At 45.8% G+C, this 17553-nt stretch overlaps 5 protein-coding genes across 5 annotated transcripts; 2 read left to right on the forward strand and 3 right to left on the reverse strand.

The window, feature by feature from the left end:
* Nucleotides 1–888: 888 nt before the first annotated feature.
* On the reverse strand, nucleotides 889–5668 carry LOC131290020 (elongator complex protein 1). Its single transcript, XM_058319398.1, has 3 exons — nucleotides 2265–5668; nucleotides 1549–1925; nucleotides 889–1464 (listed from the first exon to the last, which is right to left on the reverse strand). The coding sequence occupies exons 1-3, from the start codon at nucleotides 5528–5530 to the stop codon at nucleotides 1400–1402; spliced, it is 3708 nt and encodes a 1235-aa protein (XP_058175381.1). The 5' UTR covers nucleotides 5531–5668; the 3' UTR covers nucleotides 889–1399.
* Nucleotides 5669–6567: 899 nt separating this feature from the next.
* Nucleotides 6568–9459, reverse strand: LOC131284313 (elongator complex protein 1-like). Its single transcript, XM_058313167.1, has 4 exons — nucleotides 8578–9459; nucleotides 7618–8523; nucleotides 7088–7281; nucleotides 6568–6958 (listed from the first exon to the last, which is right to left on the reverse strand). Exons 1-4 carry the CDS (start codon nucleotides 9457–9459, stop codon nucleotides 6568–6570), a joined length of 2373 nt encoding a protein of 790 aa, XP_058169150.1.
* A 1775-nt stretch (nucleotides 9460–11234) lies between these two features.
* LOC131286871 (vacuolar protein sorting-associated protein 45) lies at nucleotides 11235–13421 on the forward strand. The gene is made up of 3 exons (XM_058315877.1): nucleotides 11235–11402; nucleotides 11485–11683; nucleotides 11742–13421. Exons 1-3 carry the CDS (start codon nucleotides 11310–11312, stop codon nucleotides 13172–13174), a joined length of 1725 nt encoding a protein of 574 aa, XP_058171860.1. The 5' UTR covers nucleotides 11235–11309; the 3' UTR covers nucleotides 13175–13421.
* A 175-nt stretch (nucleotides 13422–13596) lies between these two features.
* Nucleotides 13597–15074, reverse strand: LOC131287809 (metaxin-1 homolog). The gene is made up of 4 exons (XM_058316893.1): nucleotides 14922–15074; nucleotides 14379–14822; nucleotides 13823–14317; nucleotides 13597–13757 (listed from the first exon to the last, which is right to left on the reverse strand). The coding sequence occupies exons 1-4, from the start codon at nucleotides 14988–14990 to the stop codon at nucleotides 13680–13682; spliced, it is 1086 nt and encodes a 361-aa protein (XP_058172876.1). The 5' UTR covers nucleotides 14991–15074; the 3' UTR covers nucleotides 13597–13679.
* Nucleotides 15075–15212: 138 nt separating this feature from the next.
* On the forward strand, nucleotides 15213–17020 carry LOC131287235 (methyl-CpG-binding domain protein 2). Its single transcript, XM_058316268.1, has 3 exons — nucleotides 15213–15469; nucleotides 16405–16582; nucleotides 16655–17020. The coding sequence occupies exons 1-3, from the start codon at nucleotides 15348–15350 to the stop codon at nucleotides 16964–16966; spliced, it is 612 nt and encodes a 203-aa protein (XP_058172251.1). The 5' UTR covers nucleotides 15213–15347; the 3' UTR covers nucleotides 16967–17020.
* Nucleotides 17021–17553: the final 533 nt, after the last annotated feature.

Here is a 17553-nt window from a genome sequence, read left to right on the forward strand (position 1 = left end):
ACAATTCAATGTCAAAAAGACGATTCAAAAATGGCGGAAATTTGTCTGCGAGTAGGTAAACCTTTATCGCCCACCACGGCGAGATGGTCACGGTACGGTGGCGCAAAATTATACGTCCCTTTACCTCCGATGCGATTAATTTAATACGATGATTTCCGTACCTTCCGACCGTTTCTTGCCGTTGTCGAGTGATAAAGTACGTAACGCAGTAAACAATAGAAGGTAACAAGTTAAACATCGCCGACGTGGATTCCCCTAGCTGTAGGTTGGCTTTTCTGTCGAAGTACGCTTTATCAAGTAAAGTCAGTATCAGCCTTTGGCGGATCAGTGGGAGGATTAGCATGTGCGCAACCGCGCACCAAGGCAGTTTGAGACACCCCTTTTTTGCTGATAACCGCTGATAAATGTCAGTGGCTTTGAGGCAGCTGATCGTTGTTCTACCCAGAATCGTTTGTGATTGTCTTAAATTAAATGAGGGAAGTGAAAAACCAAATAATCTTTTCATCGACCGATTGTGTAAAATTTACATTCACTTAATATTTAGTATGGGTTGGTAAAGCAAGCCATGTTTATTGAGGCCACCATGTTTGCCACCGCCAGTTTTACAAAGAACGTAAAAATATACACATTACGTTAAGACAAATTATGTCCCAACCTTACATCTGGATCTAATTAAAAAAAAACCCACATATTTTGAAAACACCACCATACATTGAAATTTTACACAATTAAGTTCTCATAAAAACGATTTTTTAGAGTAAGGTAGAAGAAGCTTTGCATGTCTCCCCTTTTACCGGTTCACACCAGCCCCCACATAATGCGAAAAATTGTAGCCGCAGACGCATATTGTTTTTGCTCTTCTTTATTTTCTTATATTTTCCCCCGAAAACCCGACGACGCACTTCGCTATGATCTACTTTTGTGCCTCAGTTACTTTTTTGGGGAAAAAAAATCCGCGTGGAAAACAAAGCACGTGTGAAATAACCGCTCGTCGATCGCCTCGATGTGCACCACCGATGTGGGAGAAATCAATCAATATCAGACGTGATGGCCGCGATCAGCGATCAACGCAATGCGGAAAACTTTGCGCACGCGTGAATAAACCTGCCACACATTCTAATTACTTCGACAAGCGTGACGCAATGGAAAATGAATCGAAAATAAAGTACGATTGGTGTCAAATCCATCTGAGATGTGATGATGACCCGCACATAACCGGTGTGTCGCAATTTTTCGCGATTGTAGGATATTTAGGCTTTCATAACCATTAGTAATAATTTTCTGAGCATGGAAAACGTTAAATTACAATTATTCCTTTCACATATTTCTGTGCTGTCTCTAATTCATACTAAATAACATTTGTTTTTCTTCGTCGATAGGCTCTCCCTTATGTGCCAAGCTACTTAAGAATATCCCACTGCCAGGCAATCAGCTGAATGTCGGGCTTGTACCGCTGATGAGGCTCTGTGGAACAATCGAAGGAAAGAAGGGCTGTTATTATCTATTTCCTTTCAAGACTCTAGTGGCTCCCATTTGTCACCAACTTACTTATCAAGGCGTAACGCTGTGCAGACTGTGCCTGAAGCATATCCGCAGGAGTTTGCATTACAGCTGGCTCACCGGTTGTCGGTGGACCACCGGGTACAATCATTTCCGGTATCCAGATGGCATCCAGCGAGTACCGAATCAGCTGGAAAAGCGCCGCATAGTCGCGTTGGATGGTTTGCGCTTCGACATCAAACCCAAGCTCTAGTGCCACCTGGCAGATGCTGCGAACGTGGCGTTGCTTTTCAACATCGCAGAGTCGAAGCACGAGCCCATGCAGAGCGTCGATCAGGGCGAGATCCTCGAACTGGTTACCCTCCTTCAGGTTTAGCAGTTTACGCTCGTGCTTACGACGGTTCTTGCTAGAACGGTGTGATTTTCTGCCAACAAAAAGGAACGGGTTCGGGGAACAAAATTGTTTAAGTAGACGTCTCATTTTTCAGATCGGAAGACTGTGCAGAGTTATGTCACGAATGTAAATATTTAATCGAACTGACTTTATTTTCTGTAGAATACTACTGTGTCGAAATTCTATCACTATTGTATGTTGCTAAACAGTGTAAAAGTTAGAAAAGTGTTAAATGATTTAAAGAGTGTAAAGAAATTAAGAAAAATTTAAAATGGGCATTTAATTGCAGTAGGGCATATATATTAGTGACACAGTAAATATTATTCCAACATAACTATAATATACTAATCAAATCAAACTCTGTACATACCCAGATCGCCCACTGCTAGATGTGTGACGCGAAGAAGCAACAGTAGAACTGTCCGAAAACAGATCGCAATCACCACAATCGCCCTCACCGTCCGCATCACCCTGGTCCGCCGAACCAGCGGCTCGTGCCTTTTCTCGTGCCTCCCGAACCGCCGCCAGTCGTTCCTTTTGGTGCAAGAATTGTTCCTTGTCGCTGGAGAGTGCGGAAATGAGCTGATTTAGATACTGGCGAAAGTTTTCTTTGATCGTTTCATGCAGCTCTCGGTCCAACTCGTTTCCACCAGCCACCGCCACCAAAAGAGCTCGTTCATACTGGAAGCCCTTCAGAAGACTGTCCACCGCTAGCCGAACATCGTTCAAATGTTCGTGGGCAATCGTGGCCGCCGCATCATAATCTCCTGCTTCTACGAGTGCTGGCACCAGCGAACGAAGAACCGGTCGGACCCCGTCTGGGTCCATCGATCGGGCGCTCAGACGAAGGACACGGCGCCAGTCCAGGGCGTGGCGGGCGGAACTTATGGCCTGTTGAATGTCTCCAGTACGCTCGTACATCAAACTCGCCTCGGCATGCTTGCCCGTCTTGCGAAGGTGATCGGCATACTGTTCCCGAATTTTTTGCAGATGTTGCTCGTTACCACTCGCTCGATAACATTCGATCCCGACCGTGTACAGGTCATGGGTGACGATCAGCTCCAATGCTTCCCGCAAACGATCCTCGTTAACGTCGCAACGAGAAATGTGGTCCAGTGCACGATTGTACCGCTTCAGATGGCAATCGATGCGGAACTTCCTGTAGTGCTCATCATACCGCTTCAGTTCATTCAGGAAGGGCAGATACTCCTTCGGGTCCTTCTGCGATTTGGTGGCGACGAACAGCACCAGCCCAAAGTCGTACATCCCCAGAGCCACATCGTACAACACGTTTACTTCGACCAGGTAGAGCAGATATCGAAGCGCTTGTTCCGCCAGCTCGGGTGTGGGTTGATCGCGTTTAAGAGTCCATATGAGCGAAAGGGCCTTCTCCAGATGGCCCTGTTTCACGTGACAAGTGATCTTCGGTTGTGTAAGTATCGTGGGGTTGCTGTCCATCACATCCAACAGCCGGTCGCATATGAACTGAATCTTCCCTTCCACTGTATACCCGACGCTACCGGAGGTGGTCAAGGTCTTGGGTGCCAGTTGCCGCTCGGGATAGTTGCTTTCATACATCGTGCGACACACATCCTCGTTGGCTAGATCCGTGACGAAAAGATTCAACCAGCTCACGTTCGTTATCTGTGGAATGAAGTGTGAGCCCAGATGGGCTAGAAACCGCTCCGGGTCATGGTCAACGAGAAGGTTCAGGTTTATGCGCTCCTTGCGCATAATGTCGAAAGCTTCGTGGTACTCGAAAGCATCGAGATGTTTCGCGATGAGACAAAGCGACAAGACGCGTGGATTGATCGCCTCCAGGTTGCCTCGGGGAAGTTGAAACACGGTGCGTGAAGCTTTTGGGACCACCGTGACGAGCTTCGAGCCCCGCTCAAGCCGTCGTTCACCAACAATCGAGGTACCCGGCGCGTCTCCCAATGTGACAAACTTTAACTCTGCAATCGTGGTGAAGAGGAGGTACGCTTCGGAAAGAAACGCAGACGTTACCTCTGAAGCCAGAAGAGTTCCGTTGTGGTACAGATTGCGGCGACTTTGGGAGAACGCGTACACGGTCGGAGTAGGGCGTTGGCGGTCAACGAAAATCTGTTCACAAAACTCCGGCAACGTACTGTGGAGTTTGGTGGGAAACGAATAGTTAATCCGAAGGGTCGGCACGCCAACTGTAAATCCTCCAACCACCAACAATCTTCCGGAACTCAGCTCAAGGAGTACCTTGTCCGATTCTAGCGCCTCAAGGCAACCAATCGACTCATTATCGATATAAATTCCGGTAGAGAAGTAGTCAATTTCAATGCAGAACTGTGCACCTTCCAGATATCCCAGTAACATCTCAACAAACTTATTGTTGCGGCAGAGCACAAAATGGGTTGCATTAACCCACAAGCCGTGTGTAAGAATGTCATAAAACTCACTGTATTTCTCCGGGTCTGGCTCAAGACGGTGCAAGTGTTTTACACCGGATAGAATCTTACGCTTCGGACCATTCTCCACGCTCTGTTCCGTGAGCGTTACATCGTAGAATCTTATAACATTATACGAGTCAACAACATAAAACGCATTTACACTGGCTTCTGGTTGCATTTCGGTATCAAATTTGCACTTGCCTGGAAAACGTATGAATCCGACGGCGTTGATGCATTTTGGAAATTCGTCTTCCGGACCTTCCTTTTCATCCGGAAGAGTCAATGTGTAGTTACACATCGGCGGTGGGACAATGGAACGTCGGAATGAGCTCAAGCATAGTTTTTTTCCGTCGATGACGGCAACCATCGCCTCGTCGTCCTCGCCGTGTCCCACTGAACGATCGACGCGAAAATCAAAACGAATCCGCTCGTACTGAAGGGCGCTTGTTAAGAAGTGCAACGTTTTTCCCGCCGAATGGCGTTGATCCCACTGAACACCATACACGACACATTTGCTTGGAAGGTGCTGCTTGAGATACCAGTGATAATTGCCCATTACATACAGGAAAATATTACCATCCTCTTGTCCTGGTGTGTACCATACCACGGCCAACACTTCTGAGTCGGGGCTCCAATGCAGCGACGTTATCTCGTGCTCTTTCGTCGTGAGGTTAGTCTCGATTTCTCGATGACGAAGGCCATTCTTTTCGAACAGCGCAATCACGAACTTTTCGCCGACAACCTGTGGCATCGCAATCCATTGACCCGATGGTCGCCAGGCAACGGCACTATACAGGTTTTCGCATCGCTCAGATGTGTACTGTAAGGTACCTTCTTTATTGAAAACTTTAAAGGCACGTTGTCCGCCTGGTGCTTCGTAGCTAACGGCAAAAAACTCCCCATCCGCTCGCCAGCTTATACAGGTGTAGGGATCTTCTTCGCAGATTTCATCTTCATCACCTGTATTCTCCTCGTCCTCAGGATCATTATCGTCCTGGGTCTTCTTCGGCTTCTTTGCGGTTGGTTTGCCTTCCGATCCACGAAACTGAGTTTCCTTCTTACCCCACCCGACGCTCATGAAAGCACGGTCACCGAATGTGTCTTCTTTCAGTTGTACCTCATTAATCGGTTCATACTCGCTGCCAATCATAGTGACAACGTTCAGCATCTTATCAACAAACACGACTACCTCCTGGTCCGGGCTCCATTGCATCACCTCAATTCCATGCTGACAGAGAGTAACCTCCTCCACAGCACCGGTGTCTAGCTTGTACGACCAAACGTTCCCATCGGATGAAGCGAAGCACAATTCGTTCGACAGTACCAGGTGCTCGATTGCGATGATTTTTTTATAACCCGCGTCTCTCCGTAGCAGAATTTCAATATCTCCGAAATGAGTTTCATCCTCAGATTCTTCGTCGTCAGAGTTTAAGAAGTATTCCTCCCATGAAAACGATTTATCTTCTACATTAGGGCCCGCTGGTCGCGGGACGTAGTTTGACTGTTTTAGATGATGACCACGGCATAATCCATCATAGGTGGCGAAATAAACCCGATCTTTCGATTGATCGATGGCGACTGCACTGCACGAAACGTCATCCCTTTTCCGTTCATCTTCATTTCTATCTCCCAATTTAAATCTCAAATGAGAAACACGATACAAGTTCCTCATTTCGTCCAGCAGCTAAAATTCTGTTAAACCGTGGTTAGAACTGTTTCCAATTTACAAGCACGAGAAACTGCGCGGCAAATTCCCCAACTTTCCAAGACACGTTTTTGCTTTGTTTTCAATACTGCCGGAACTGTCAACACGATGCAACCCTTCAGAAACGTACGGAATTACCTGCACTCGATGTAAACAAAGCAGTTACAGTGCTATGCACGTATAACCATCACATGATTTTTTCATTAATTATTCGAAAAATTCAATAGTAATAAGTAATAAAGATTAACAAATTTATAAAACAAATAAATTCAACGTTTATTCCTTTCATTCATTCGTAAGGATTTTAGATATAAAGGTGAACATTTTCATTAACGTTCGTATGATAAATGCTTACATTTGTCGAGTAATCAGTAATCGTTAGAAATCCTATTTTAGTCCAAGGACGGGCACAAGTGCTACTTAAGTATATCCCACAACCATGCAATCAGTTGAATGTCTGGCTTGTATCTCTGATGAGGTTCTAGAAAGAGATGTAAGACATTAGTTTAATTTTAATAGCTAGCTTTGTTCACAAGCCATATGCCCTAGTTTTCCATATTACCTAATAAAGCATACCGCTGGGCGGCATGTGGTTGCAGCAAAGTAGAAGAGATTTTTCCTGTCGCTGCCTCGCAAGTTCGTAATCTCCCGCGGACCAGCATTTCCGGTATCCAGATGGCATCCATTGAATTCTGAATCAGCTGGATAAAGCCCTCATAATCCCGTTGAATGGTACGCGCCTCGGTGTGGAAGTCGAGCTCAAATGCCACCTGGCATATACTACGAATATGTTGCTGCCTTTCAACACGGCAAACGCGAAGTATTAGCTGGTGGAGGGCAACGATCAGGGCAAGATCCTCGAACGGGCTGCCCTCCTTTAGGGAAACAAGTTTCCGCTTTTCTATACGGCGCTTCTTGGCTGAGCGCTGTGGTTGTCTGTAAAATAATAAGACCATTTAAAAAAGAGCCATACTAAGGATTTTTTTTTAGAATTATACCGCAGATAATAGTTTCCTATTTTATACACATTTCTGTTATTGCAATATTTGCGCATGCAGTACTTACCCTGATCTGCGGCACGGACAGGCATCGGTGGAACTGTCCGAAAGTAGATCGCATTCACCATAATCACCCTCGTCTTCTACTGCCGGCCAGCTGTGTGCCCTTTCTCGTAGCTCTCGCACCACCGCCAGCCGTTCCTTTTGGTGCAAAAATTGTTCCTTATCCGAGGAGAGTGCAGTTATGAGCTGATTTAGATACTGGCGGAGAAAAGCGTTAATCGTTTCATGGAGCTTTCGGGCCTGCTGATTTCCCCCGGCCTCCGCCACCAAAAGGGCCCGTTCATACTGGAAACCCTTCAGGAGACTGTCCACCGCTAGCCGGATATCTTTCAAGTGTTGGTGGGCAATCGTGGCCGCCGCATCATAATCTCCTGCTTTTACGAGTGCTGGCACCAGCGAACGAAGAACCGGCCGAACAGCGTCTGGATTCGTCGATCGCGCGCTCAGACGTAGCACACGACGTCAGTCCAGGGCGTGGCAGGCTGAACTGATGGCCTGTTGTATGTCTCCAGTACGCTCGTACATCAAACTCGCCTCGGCATGCTTGCCCGTCGTCCGTAGGTGCCCTGCATACTGTTCGCAAATTTTTCGTAGATTTTCCTCGTTACCGCTCGTTCGAAAGTGTTCAATCCCGACCGTATAAAGTCCATGATTAAAGATCAATTCCATCACTTCCCGCGAACGTTCCTTCGTCGTCTTGATGTGTGAAATATGTGCCACCGCACGATTGTATCGCTTCAGATGGCAATCGATGCGGAACTTCCGATAGTGCTCATTCTGCCGCTTCAGCGCATTCAAGAAGGATAGATACTCCTTCGAGTTCTTCTTGGAGATGTCTGCGACGAATCGTACTAGATCTAAGTCGTACATCCCTAGTGCTACATCGTATAGCACATTAGGTTCAATCAGGCTGAGCAAATATCGAAGCGCTTGTTCCGCCAGCTCGGGTGTGGGTTGATCGCGTTTAAGAGCCCATATGAGCGAAAGGGCCTTCTCCAGCTGGCCCTGTTTCACGTGACAGGTGATCTTCGGCTGAGTAAGTATCGTGGGGTTGCTGTCCATCACATCCAACAGCCGGTCGCATATGAACTGTATCTTTCCTTCCACTGCATACCCACCACTACTGACGCTCGCCAAATTTACAGGAGCCAGTTGCCACCCGGGATAGTTGCTTTCATACAACGTGCGACACACATCCTCGTTGGCTAGATCCGTGATGAATAGGTTTAACCAGCTCACGTTCGTTATTTGTGGGAGAAAGTGTGATCGTAAGTGCGCCAGAAACCGCTCCGGGTCATCGTCAACGAGAAGATTCAGATTTATGCGCTCCTTGCGCATAATTTTGAACGCTTCTTGATACTCGAGTGCCTCCAAGCGCTTCGCGATGAAAGAAAGCGACAAGTTGTGCGGATTGATCGCCTCCAGATCGCCCCGAAGACGCTGAAAAACGATTCGCGAAGGTTTTGGGATCACCGTGAAGAGTCTCGACCCTACCTCGAGTGGACGTTCACCAATAATCGTGAAACCAGGCCGGTCTTGCAGTGGGACAAATTTCAATTCCGTCCTGGTGGTGAAAAGAAGGTACGTTTTGGCATGGAAAACTGATGTTACGTCGGACGCAACAAGGCTTCCATTATGGTACAGATTTCGGTGACTTTCGGAGAACGCGTATACGTGCGTGGTCGCTTGTTGTTTGCTGACGAAAAGCTGCTCGCAAAACTCCGGTATCGTACCGTAGAGTTTGGTTGAGAACTTATTATAGGGCGTACACCGTTTCCCGACGATAAAATTCCCTACTTCCATTATCCTTCCGGAGGTCAGTTCGATGAGTACCTTATCCGGACCCAGTGCTTCAACACTACCGATCGTTTCATTGTCGACGAATGGTTCTTTCGAATTCTTCTCAATCGATACATAATCCTGATAATCTTCAGGTCCTTCTTTTGAACATAAGGCAACTAAATAATTGTTGCAGGATAACACAAAATTATCCGGATTTATCCATAAACAGTTAAGTAGCGAGTCGCTGGTTTGGCAGAAAGGGTCGCGGAGTGGCGATAGCCGGAGTAATGTATTAACTGCCGATGATACGGTGCGCATTGGGCCACTATCTTTACACTGTTTCGTAACCTTTAAATCGTAAAAAGTAATCACGTTGTACGAATCGACGACAAAGAACGCATTGGCGCTTACATCCTCTTTAAGGCTAACCGACTTGCCTGGGTAACGAATGAATCCGACGGCGTTGACACATGTTGGTACTTCTCCTTGAGGTCCTTGCGGTAGAGTCAATGTGTAGTTACACATCGGCGGTGGTATAATGGAACGACGGTATGAGCTCAAGCGTAGTTTAGTACCGTCGATGACGGCAATCATCGCCTCATCATCCTCACGGTGCCCCAAGGAACGATCGACGCGAAAATCAAACCGTATGCGCTCATAACATAAAGTATTAGTAAGTAAGTGCAACGTTTTGCCTGCCGATTTTTTTTTATCCCATTGAGGGTAAAAAAAGCCTCCCGAACTCCAGAGAAGGCACTGTTTCAGGCACCATTGAGAATTGTCCATTACATACAGAAAAATATTAACATCGCGTATTTCATTGCGCATGTACACCGTATACCAAACCACCGCCAATACTTCCGAGTCGGGACTCCAGTGGAGGGACAATATCTCGTGTAAAGACGTAAGGGGAGTTTTAATTTCCTGGCGTCGGAAGCCACCCTTGTCGAACATGGCAATCACGAATTTTTCTTCGATTAACTGTGACATCGCAATCCATTGGCCGGCTGGTTGCCAGGCGAGAGCACTTGACGGGCCCTCTAAACACTCCGACGAATGCTGAAGTTCTCCTTTCCTGTTATAAATTTTGAAGACACTCTGGCTTACAGAGACCGCATAGGTAACAGCAAAAAACTGTCCGTCTGTTTGCCAACTGATACAAGGGGGGAGACGGCGTTTAGAGTGTTTTTTTACGCTTAGATCATCCTTCTCTTTGGATGTTTTGATCTTCTTCCGACTGCCTTTCGATGCTTGTTTCTTGTGGACTTTCGTTTTCTTCTCATCGTTAAACATGTCTTTGCCCATCATAGTAATCTCCTTCAGCATATCGATAAACACGACTACATCCTGATCCGGATTCCATTGCATCGCTTCAATTCCACTGTTACAGTGAGTAACCTCCTCCACATCACCGGTGTCTAGCTTGTACGACCAAACGTTCCCATCGGATGAAGCGAAGCACAATTCGTTCGTCAGTACCAGGTGCTCGATTGCGATGATGTTTTTATAACCAGCGTCGCTCCGTAGAAGAGTATCGATGTCGCCGCGATAAACTGCGTCTCTTTCAGTATAGAAATAATCACTTTCGTCGGTTGCAGAACTGTACTCAGGTGTACTCAGAATCGGAGGACCCCAGATCCTGGTATTCTTCAGGCATTTCGGGAGATTCCTGCCCCCACTGTTGGCCTTTAAGATTATACCCGCGATACAATCCTTCTGTTGTAGCGAAATAGAGTTGATCTTTCGTTTGGTCGATGGTAGCTGCAGTGATGAAAAAAATCCCCACGAGCCAATAACTTTTCATCTTTGAGAAACATTCCATTGTTCAGTTGATTTTTCAAATGGGAAACACGGTACAAATTCCTCATGATTTCGTTCTGTATGCCTTGAGTGTTTGTATTCAGAAATTAGCAGTAATTTACCGGTCCTACTGCGCAAATATCGCGCCAAACTCACCAGCTCAAATACAAAACTATCAGAACTGTCATTGCATAGCAACCCTTCAGGCTCGTATGTATGGCCTGGCTTCCTGATTTAAGAGAAACTACATTTATTATACAAATAGATTATACAAATAAGCAAATATTTGATAAATTTATCAGATCTTTTAGATTTTAAGCGACTCAGTAAATGTTAATTTCAAAACAGTTAAATTGCATTCAAATTGTCAATGTCTCCTTTCAGAAACGTCTGCGTTTCTATTGTTTTTTTTCTACGCGATGATTGTCAAAATCGTCACCACTAGAGTCTAGAGAAAAAATAGAACTGATAATGGAACAGTGGAAAAAAAGTAGTCAATAATTGCATTCGCGTAGAAAATTTACCAGCTGGAATTCTTGTCATCCCACTTCTTGTTCAGATAACGTGCATCCGTGGCCGTTTTATGAGCTGTAAAATTTCGATCCCCGAATCCGTTTAATCAGCCAAGTGAAGCCACAGTAAAGATGAATGTAATCCGTGCAATACAATTGTATATCGATAAAATGATCAGTGATGCCGGCCCGGGCATGAAGATGCTCATGATGGATCGTGAAACGGTAAGTAAAATGGTACTAGATGCATTCATAGCTGGCCTTCGCTCGAGTAAGAAATGTTCTGTTTTTCTTTGCCCCACCACAGATCAGTATTGTATCGATGGCCTTTGCGCAGTCGGAAATGCTGCAAAAGGAGGTGTTCCTATTCGAACGAATCGACTCTGCTCGATCGAATGAACGACTCAAGTACCTAAAGTGTATCGTGTTCATCCGCCCGACGAGGGATAATGTGTTGAGGTTGCAACGGGAACTGCGGAGCCCCAAATATGGCTCTTACTATATCAGTAAGAATTTAGATTATCGGTTGTGTCTTCCAAAATATGTCATCATGCTTTCTTGCAGATTTCAGTAACATTATCCCCCGAACGGACATTAAAGCCCTGGCCGAAAGCGACGAAAGTGAATCGGTGCGTGAGGTAAAGGAAATCTACGCCGACTATCTGCCGGTAAATCCGAACCTCTTCTCGCTGCACATTCCCACCTGCCTGCAGGCCCTCAACTGGAACCCGGAGGCACTGGAACGGTCGACGCAGGGTTTAGTGAGCATACTGCTATCGTTTAAATTTCGTCCCGCCATACGTTACCGGGCTGGCTCGAACGTGGCACAAACGCTCGCAAAGAAGGTACACGAAACAATCAACAAAGAGACCGCGCTTTTTAGCTTCCGACCGCCAGAGGACGGTGCTGCCCCACCGCTACTGCTCATACTGGACCGCCGAGATGATCCAATCACACCACTGCTCAACCAGTGGACCTACCAGGCGATGGTACACGAATTGCTTACGATCAACAAACAGCGGGTTGACCTGTCGGGTGTATCCGGGGTCCCGAAGGACCTGAAGGAAGTGGTGCTCTCGACGGAGCAGGACGAATTCTATGCCAATAACTTGTACGCAAACTTTGGTGAGATCGCCACCACGATCAAGGTTTTGATGGACGAATTTCAGAAGAAAGCGCACGATCAGCGCAAGATCGAAAGCATTGCAGATATGAAAAATTTTGTCGAAACATACCCCCAGTTTCGCAAAATGTCCGGCACAGTTACGAAACATCTGGTACTGATCAGTGAGCTATCGGTGCAGGTTGGCCGTCAGCAGCTTTTTGAAGTGTCCGAGCTGGAACAGGAAATTGCCTGCCGTGCGGACCATTCGACGCAGTTGCAGCGGGTGAAGAAGCTGGTCGCAGAAGGGAAGCTGGGTGCAGCAAATGCGCTCCGGTTGGTGCTGCTCTACGCCATGCGGTACGAGCGGCATGCAAACTGCGACACATCAGGTTTACTAAAGCTCCTGCTAGATCGTGGTGGACGGTCGCACATCGTACCGCGAATGCTCGAGTACATAAGTACCGTTGCACGACAGGAACTTTTCAACACGGTCAAGATAACGGATGCGGTAAAGTTGACCCGCAATCTAATTAAAGAGCTAAAAGGCGTGGAGAATGTTTATGCACAGCACGAGTGCGTGCTCAAGGGAACGCTCGAGGAAGTCATCAAAGGAAGACCGCTCGATGCGCAGTATCCGATCATGGGGAATGAGGTACCGTTCCGTCGGCCGCCGGCCGAGGTGATCGTTTTTATTGTCGGTGGAGCCACGTACGAAGAGGCATTGGCCGTGCATCGATACAACCAGGAGGGCTGCCGCATCGTCCTCGGTGGAACGACGATCCACAACTCGGGGTCGTTCATTGAGGAAGTGCTGGCCGCCACTGCTGGCGTACCGTTTAAGCATTCGCGCTCGTTGCAACAGTTCCATCAGGCTCCACCTGGCACAGCCTAGGAGGAATATCGTAAACCCCTCGTTCACGGCGCAGCGAAGATGAGTTTCAAAGATTCATATTTTAAAACACGCTGACTTCATTCCTTTTCCATCCCACTAACTAACCTTCGCAGCCCGAACGGATATGCTGGAGCTTTAGGAGCATATGTGAGCGTGTGCTTATTTATTCAGAAGACAGGGACGAACTACTAGATAAAGCATACTATTATATACTATTTAACAATTATAAGCCAATACAATAAAACAAAACTGTTTAAACGTATCGAACGTAAAGCTTTATCACGTCATTAGTTTCGTCACCACGTGTACTGCTATTTTGGTAAAGTTACCTCTGACATAGTTACTATTGTCCACCAGGAAGCATATTAAATTGAACACTATACATTCCTCAGATTTTTAAATAATTTTCTTCTGCAACAGTTCTAGTTTCAAATCTGCCTCCTAGCAAGTGTGTCGAAGCAGCCAACGTGGATATAGCATAGGCAGTAAATAAGAACTAATGTTGCTAATTTTCATCATCGTAATCGCCTGGTTCATCATCATCATACTGCATAAAATTACCATGATTACGATCATGTGGCAACTGCAAAAATAGGACATATGTGGTTTACCTTTATGAAATTCATACAAATGGTCTCTGGTACTTACCGTTAAAATACCATTCAACAAGGCAAAACCCACCATTGCCACGCTGGCCACTAGCCCGGACAAAATGTAACGTTTTCGGCGTTCTTTTGGGCCATCGTCCGGATCCTGCTGCTGTCCGGTATGGAACGTCTGACCACCATTGCTTTTTTGCGACTGATCATTCGTCGATTGAGAGGAGGAAGATGTAGAACTGGAGTCATTTGGACTACCTGAGGAGTTTTTTTGCTGCCCTCCGGTGGATCCAGTGGAGGTGTATGTGTTAAAAGCCTCCTTTGTAAAGTACGTTGCCGAGGTTCGTTCGACGAATTGGACTAGCTTTGGGCACTGGCGGATGTGGTTTTGAAGGACATTGTTGGGAAGGGTATGTTTAAGCAGCACCGAAAGATAACCGTAGAGCATTGCATCAACTTCCGTAGGTTGATTGCCAAGAAACCACCGATTTTCTTCAAACTTTTCTGCAATCCAATTCAGACACATCTTTGCGTTTTGAGCAAACTGAAAAAATTGATCATCCAGTCATTTTAATTGCATACATTTTTTCAACAGCTCTGCCTACCTCTGAGACATCATGAAATTCGATCGAATCTTCCAGTGAAAACCCGGCCAACGATTGCGTGATATCGTTAGTCCGTACGGTATACTTCCGAGGGCAGTAGAAATTGAACGGAATTGGAATACGCTTGGCATAGACGGTCCGTGTGGTGTCTACGTTCTTTGGATCGCCCCAAAGCATATACATAAAGTACGGATGCAAATTTTCCTGCACGTACTGCATGGACCCATTCAAGAGAGTAGAATGATTTTGATCGCCCGACACATCAATGGTTCCTCCTCCTACCGGTGGGCCTATACCGGCAGCTGACAAATGTTCAACGATTCTTCCATAGCCAGCAACCTTTTTACCATCCGCTATCATGTACGGCAACATGCCATTTGGGGAGCTGAACGGGTTGCCGTTGAAATTTACGGTGACTTTGGCGCCGGAAAACTTCAGGTATGCCTAGATAGAAGAAAACAGTGAATGATCCATAATACTGTGCGACGGATCACTGATGTTTCGTAAGCCAATGCAAATTCTACGCATTTTCCAGCACATTACCAGTAACCGGGAGCACTCGTAGTCAATGGAGGGTAGACCCCATTCACCGCGATATACGAAAATTTCCATAATTCCTTTTTTCACAGGTACACGTGCGGCCGGACGAACTTTTCAGGCAGTAAGTTTGCAACAAAATCGACTCCATGCACCGTGTGTTTACATGTTGTGCAACCTCCCGGTACCGTCAAGGTTTATGTTATCCGTTCCTCAAGGGTTGCTAAAGATCTGCAGGAGCTGTCAAATAGCTATCTACCGCTTGCGGATAGCAGATAGAAAAGCAAGAGGTCTACCACAAACAAACAACAACGCTTTCTTGTATCTTTCGTGCGCTTCCAAATTTGTAAAAAAGATAAAACCCTGTTTTAACTGCATATAATCTTGTGCTTTGTTGTTTTTCGTCGACGACGTCCTAGCTTGTGATCGACCATGAATGTATCCATCGAACGGAAGCGTAATGATTGTGTGGCACTACCCAAGGGATGGCAAAGGGAAGAGGTGCTCCGCAAGACGGGCCTATCGGCCGGAAAGGTCGATGTGTACTATTACAGGTAAGGGTGATCCAGCTACCCGAGATCTGGATGATTATAAGTTTTTCATAATTCAGTTGCAATATTGGCAAAACAGATGGAACATAAATTGGTTTCTAAGAAAACCGCAATAAGACAGACAGTGATAAATGAATGGAATTGGTGCGCCCTAGGCTTGGTAGGGGAGCCTGTAGCTCGCATCGCTTCTCAGCCTCTTTGCACATCGCCAATGGCTCTGGTTTCATTCAAACTGATGGCAAAATTACCAATTGGCAAGCAAAATTACTTTTGCAATGAGTTGGAAATACGTTGATCATTGCTAGCGCAAATCTGATACGTTTTGCATTCTGTACATTTTTCTACAAAAATTAAGTCCTACCGGGAAGAAAATCGAAAGCAAACCACAGCTCGCCCGTGCCCTCGGTGATACTATCGATCTGTCCACGTTCGACTATCACGCGGGCCGCATAATAGCGCCACCATCCGTGGCCGCAGCACAACTTCTGCACGCCCATCATAGCCCTAGCTTTCAGTTGCAGCAAAGCTGTGCGCTTCGCCGGAAGCTGCCACCAGGAGCGGTCGTGGGTGTTCCGCTTGGTGGAAGCAATGCTCTCACTGCAACCCCTATTAGCTCCGGATGTAGCGTAAAACCTTCGCATCAGTACGATTACAGGTAGCTTTCATTGACCAAAGAGCGCGTCCGGAATTGCTGAGTTTTCATTTCTTTGGGCTCTGCTTATTAACGGTATTTTCCGAACATCGATATGTTTTATGTTTTATTTTGGTTTTCTATATGCTTTTTAAAGGGTTTGTTAAGAATAAGTGTTATTTTATGTGAAACCAAGTTTGTTGATTATTATCTGTTTCGGCATGTTTCTCTCAGTTATGTGTAAAACTTTATATTGGGAATCATATTAACAGGTTTTATTATCTATTCCTCCCTATCTGCTACATAGTCGCGGAATGCGAGCAGACACCTCACTCATCCCACCGATCAGGCAAACGGCATCGATCTTCAAACAGCCAGTGACGGTTGTACGATCACAGGAGCCCGAAAACAGCAAAGTAAAGCGAGAGCTCCAGCATGGAAGTCAGGTTAAACCAAAGCAATTGTTCTGGGAAAAACGACTAGAGGTAACAGATGCTTTCGCTAACCGGCTTCGAATGATAGCAAATAACATAACATTCCACTGATTTTGTGAACAGAAATCCGGAGCAAGTAATACTCACAACGAGGAGATCGGCACTATCGAGCTGCCAAAGCGGCTACGACCGATCGGTCCGGGCATTCGAGAAACAACGCTACTGCAATCGTTAGCCACTGCCCTGCATCACAACACACACCCCGTGACCGGCCAGACAGCCTCGAAGACGTCGCTCAACACGAATGTTGGGGTGTTTATCAATCCGGACCAACCTCTGATGACCAATGTAACGATCACAGAAGAGGACATCAAACGACAAGAGGAACGTGTCCAGAACGCTCGATTACAGCTACAGGAAGCGTTGCGTGCGTAGAGTTGCACGTGCAGTGGCCGAAATATGCTTTCCACTATGTCTCATCCGTATCGGAACATTTACGCTGTTTTTAAGTACGACACATTTTACTACTACTAGACGTGATTTCTACCTTTTTATCATTTTGATAAGCGTTCGAAGCTATTAATAAATCGGTATTCCAACACATGTTTTATGAGAACATTTATTCGGGAATGGGAAATTTGGGACCGGAAATAACCGTTTTTATGAACAAATGATTTGAATTTAATATTTTACTAAAGAACATTTTTCCTTCAATTCTCTACGTCGTTAGAGTGATTTTGCCTGCAAAATTTATTTGACTATGACTAAGCAACATCATTCTATTCATTACGTGTGACGAAAATCCTCAAATCATTTACACACGGATCAGAATATAATCCGTGAAGTCGATAATGTGGTAAAGGGTAAACGATTTTATCGATCCAAACATTTATTGAAACAAATGTTATTTGTAGAAAGGACTTGTTTAATTTAATTTTAATTTAATAAAAACATATTTTTATTATAATAAAATTAATCTTTTTCTTTCAGCTCAACTCTGAACCTTGGGTCTTCTCTGCAGG

Source organism: Anopheles ziemanni, chromosome 3, assembly GCF_943734765.1.
Source record: "Anopheles ziemanni chromosome 3, idAnoZiCoDA_A2_x.2, whole genome shotgun sequence".
NCBI lineage: Eukaryota > Metazoa > Arthropoda > Insecta > Diptera > Culicidae > Anopheles > Anopheles ziemanni.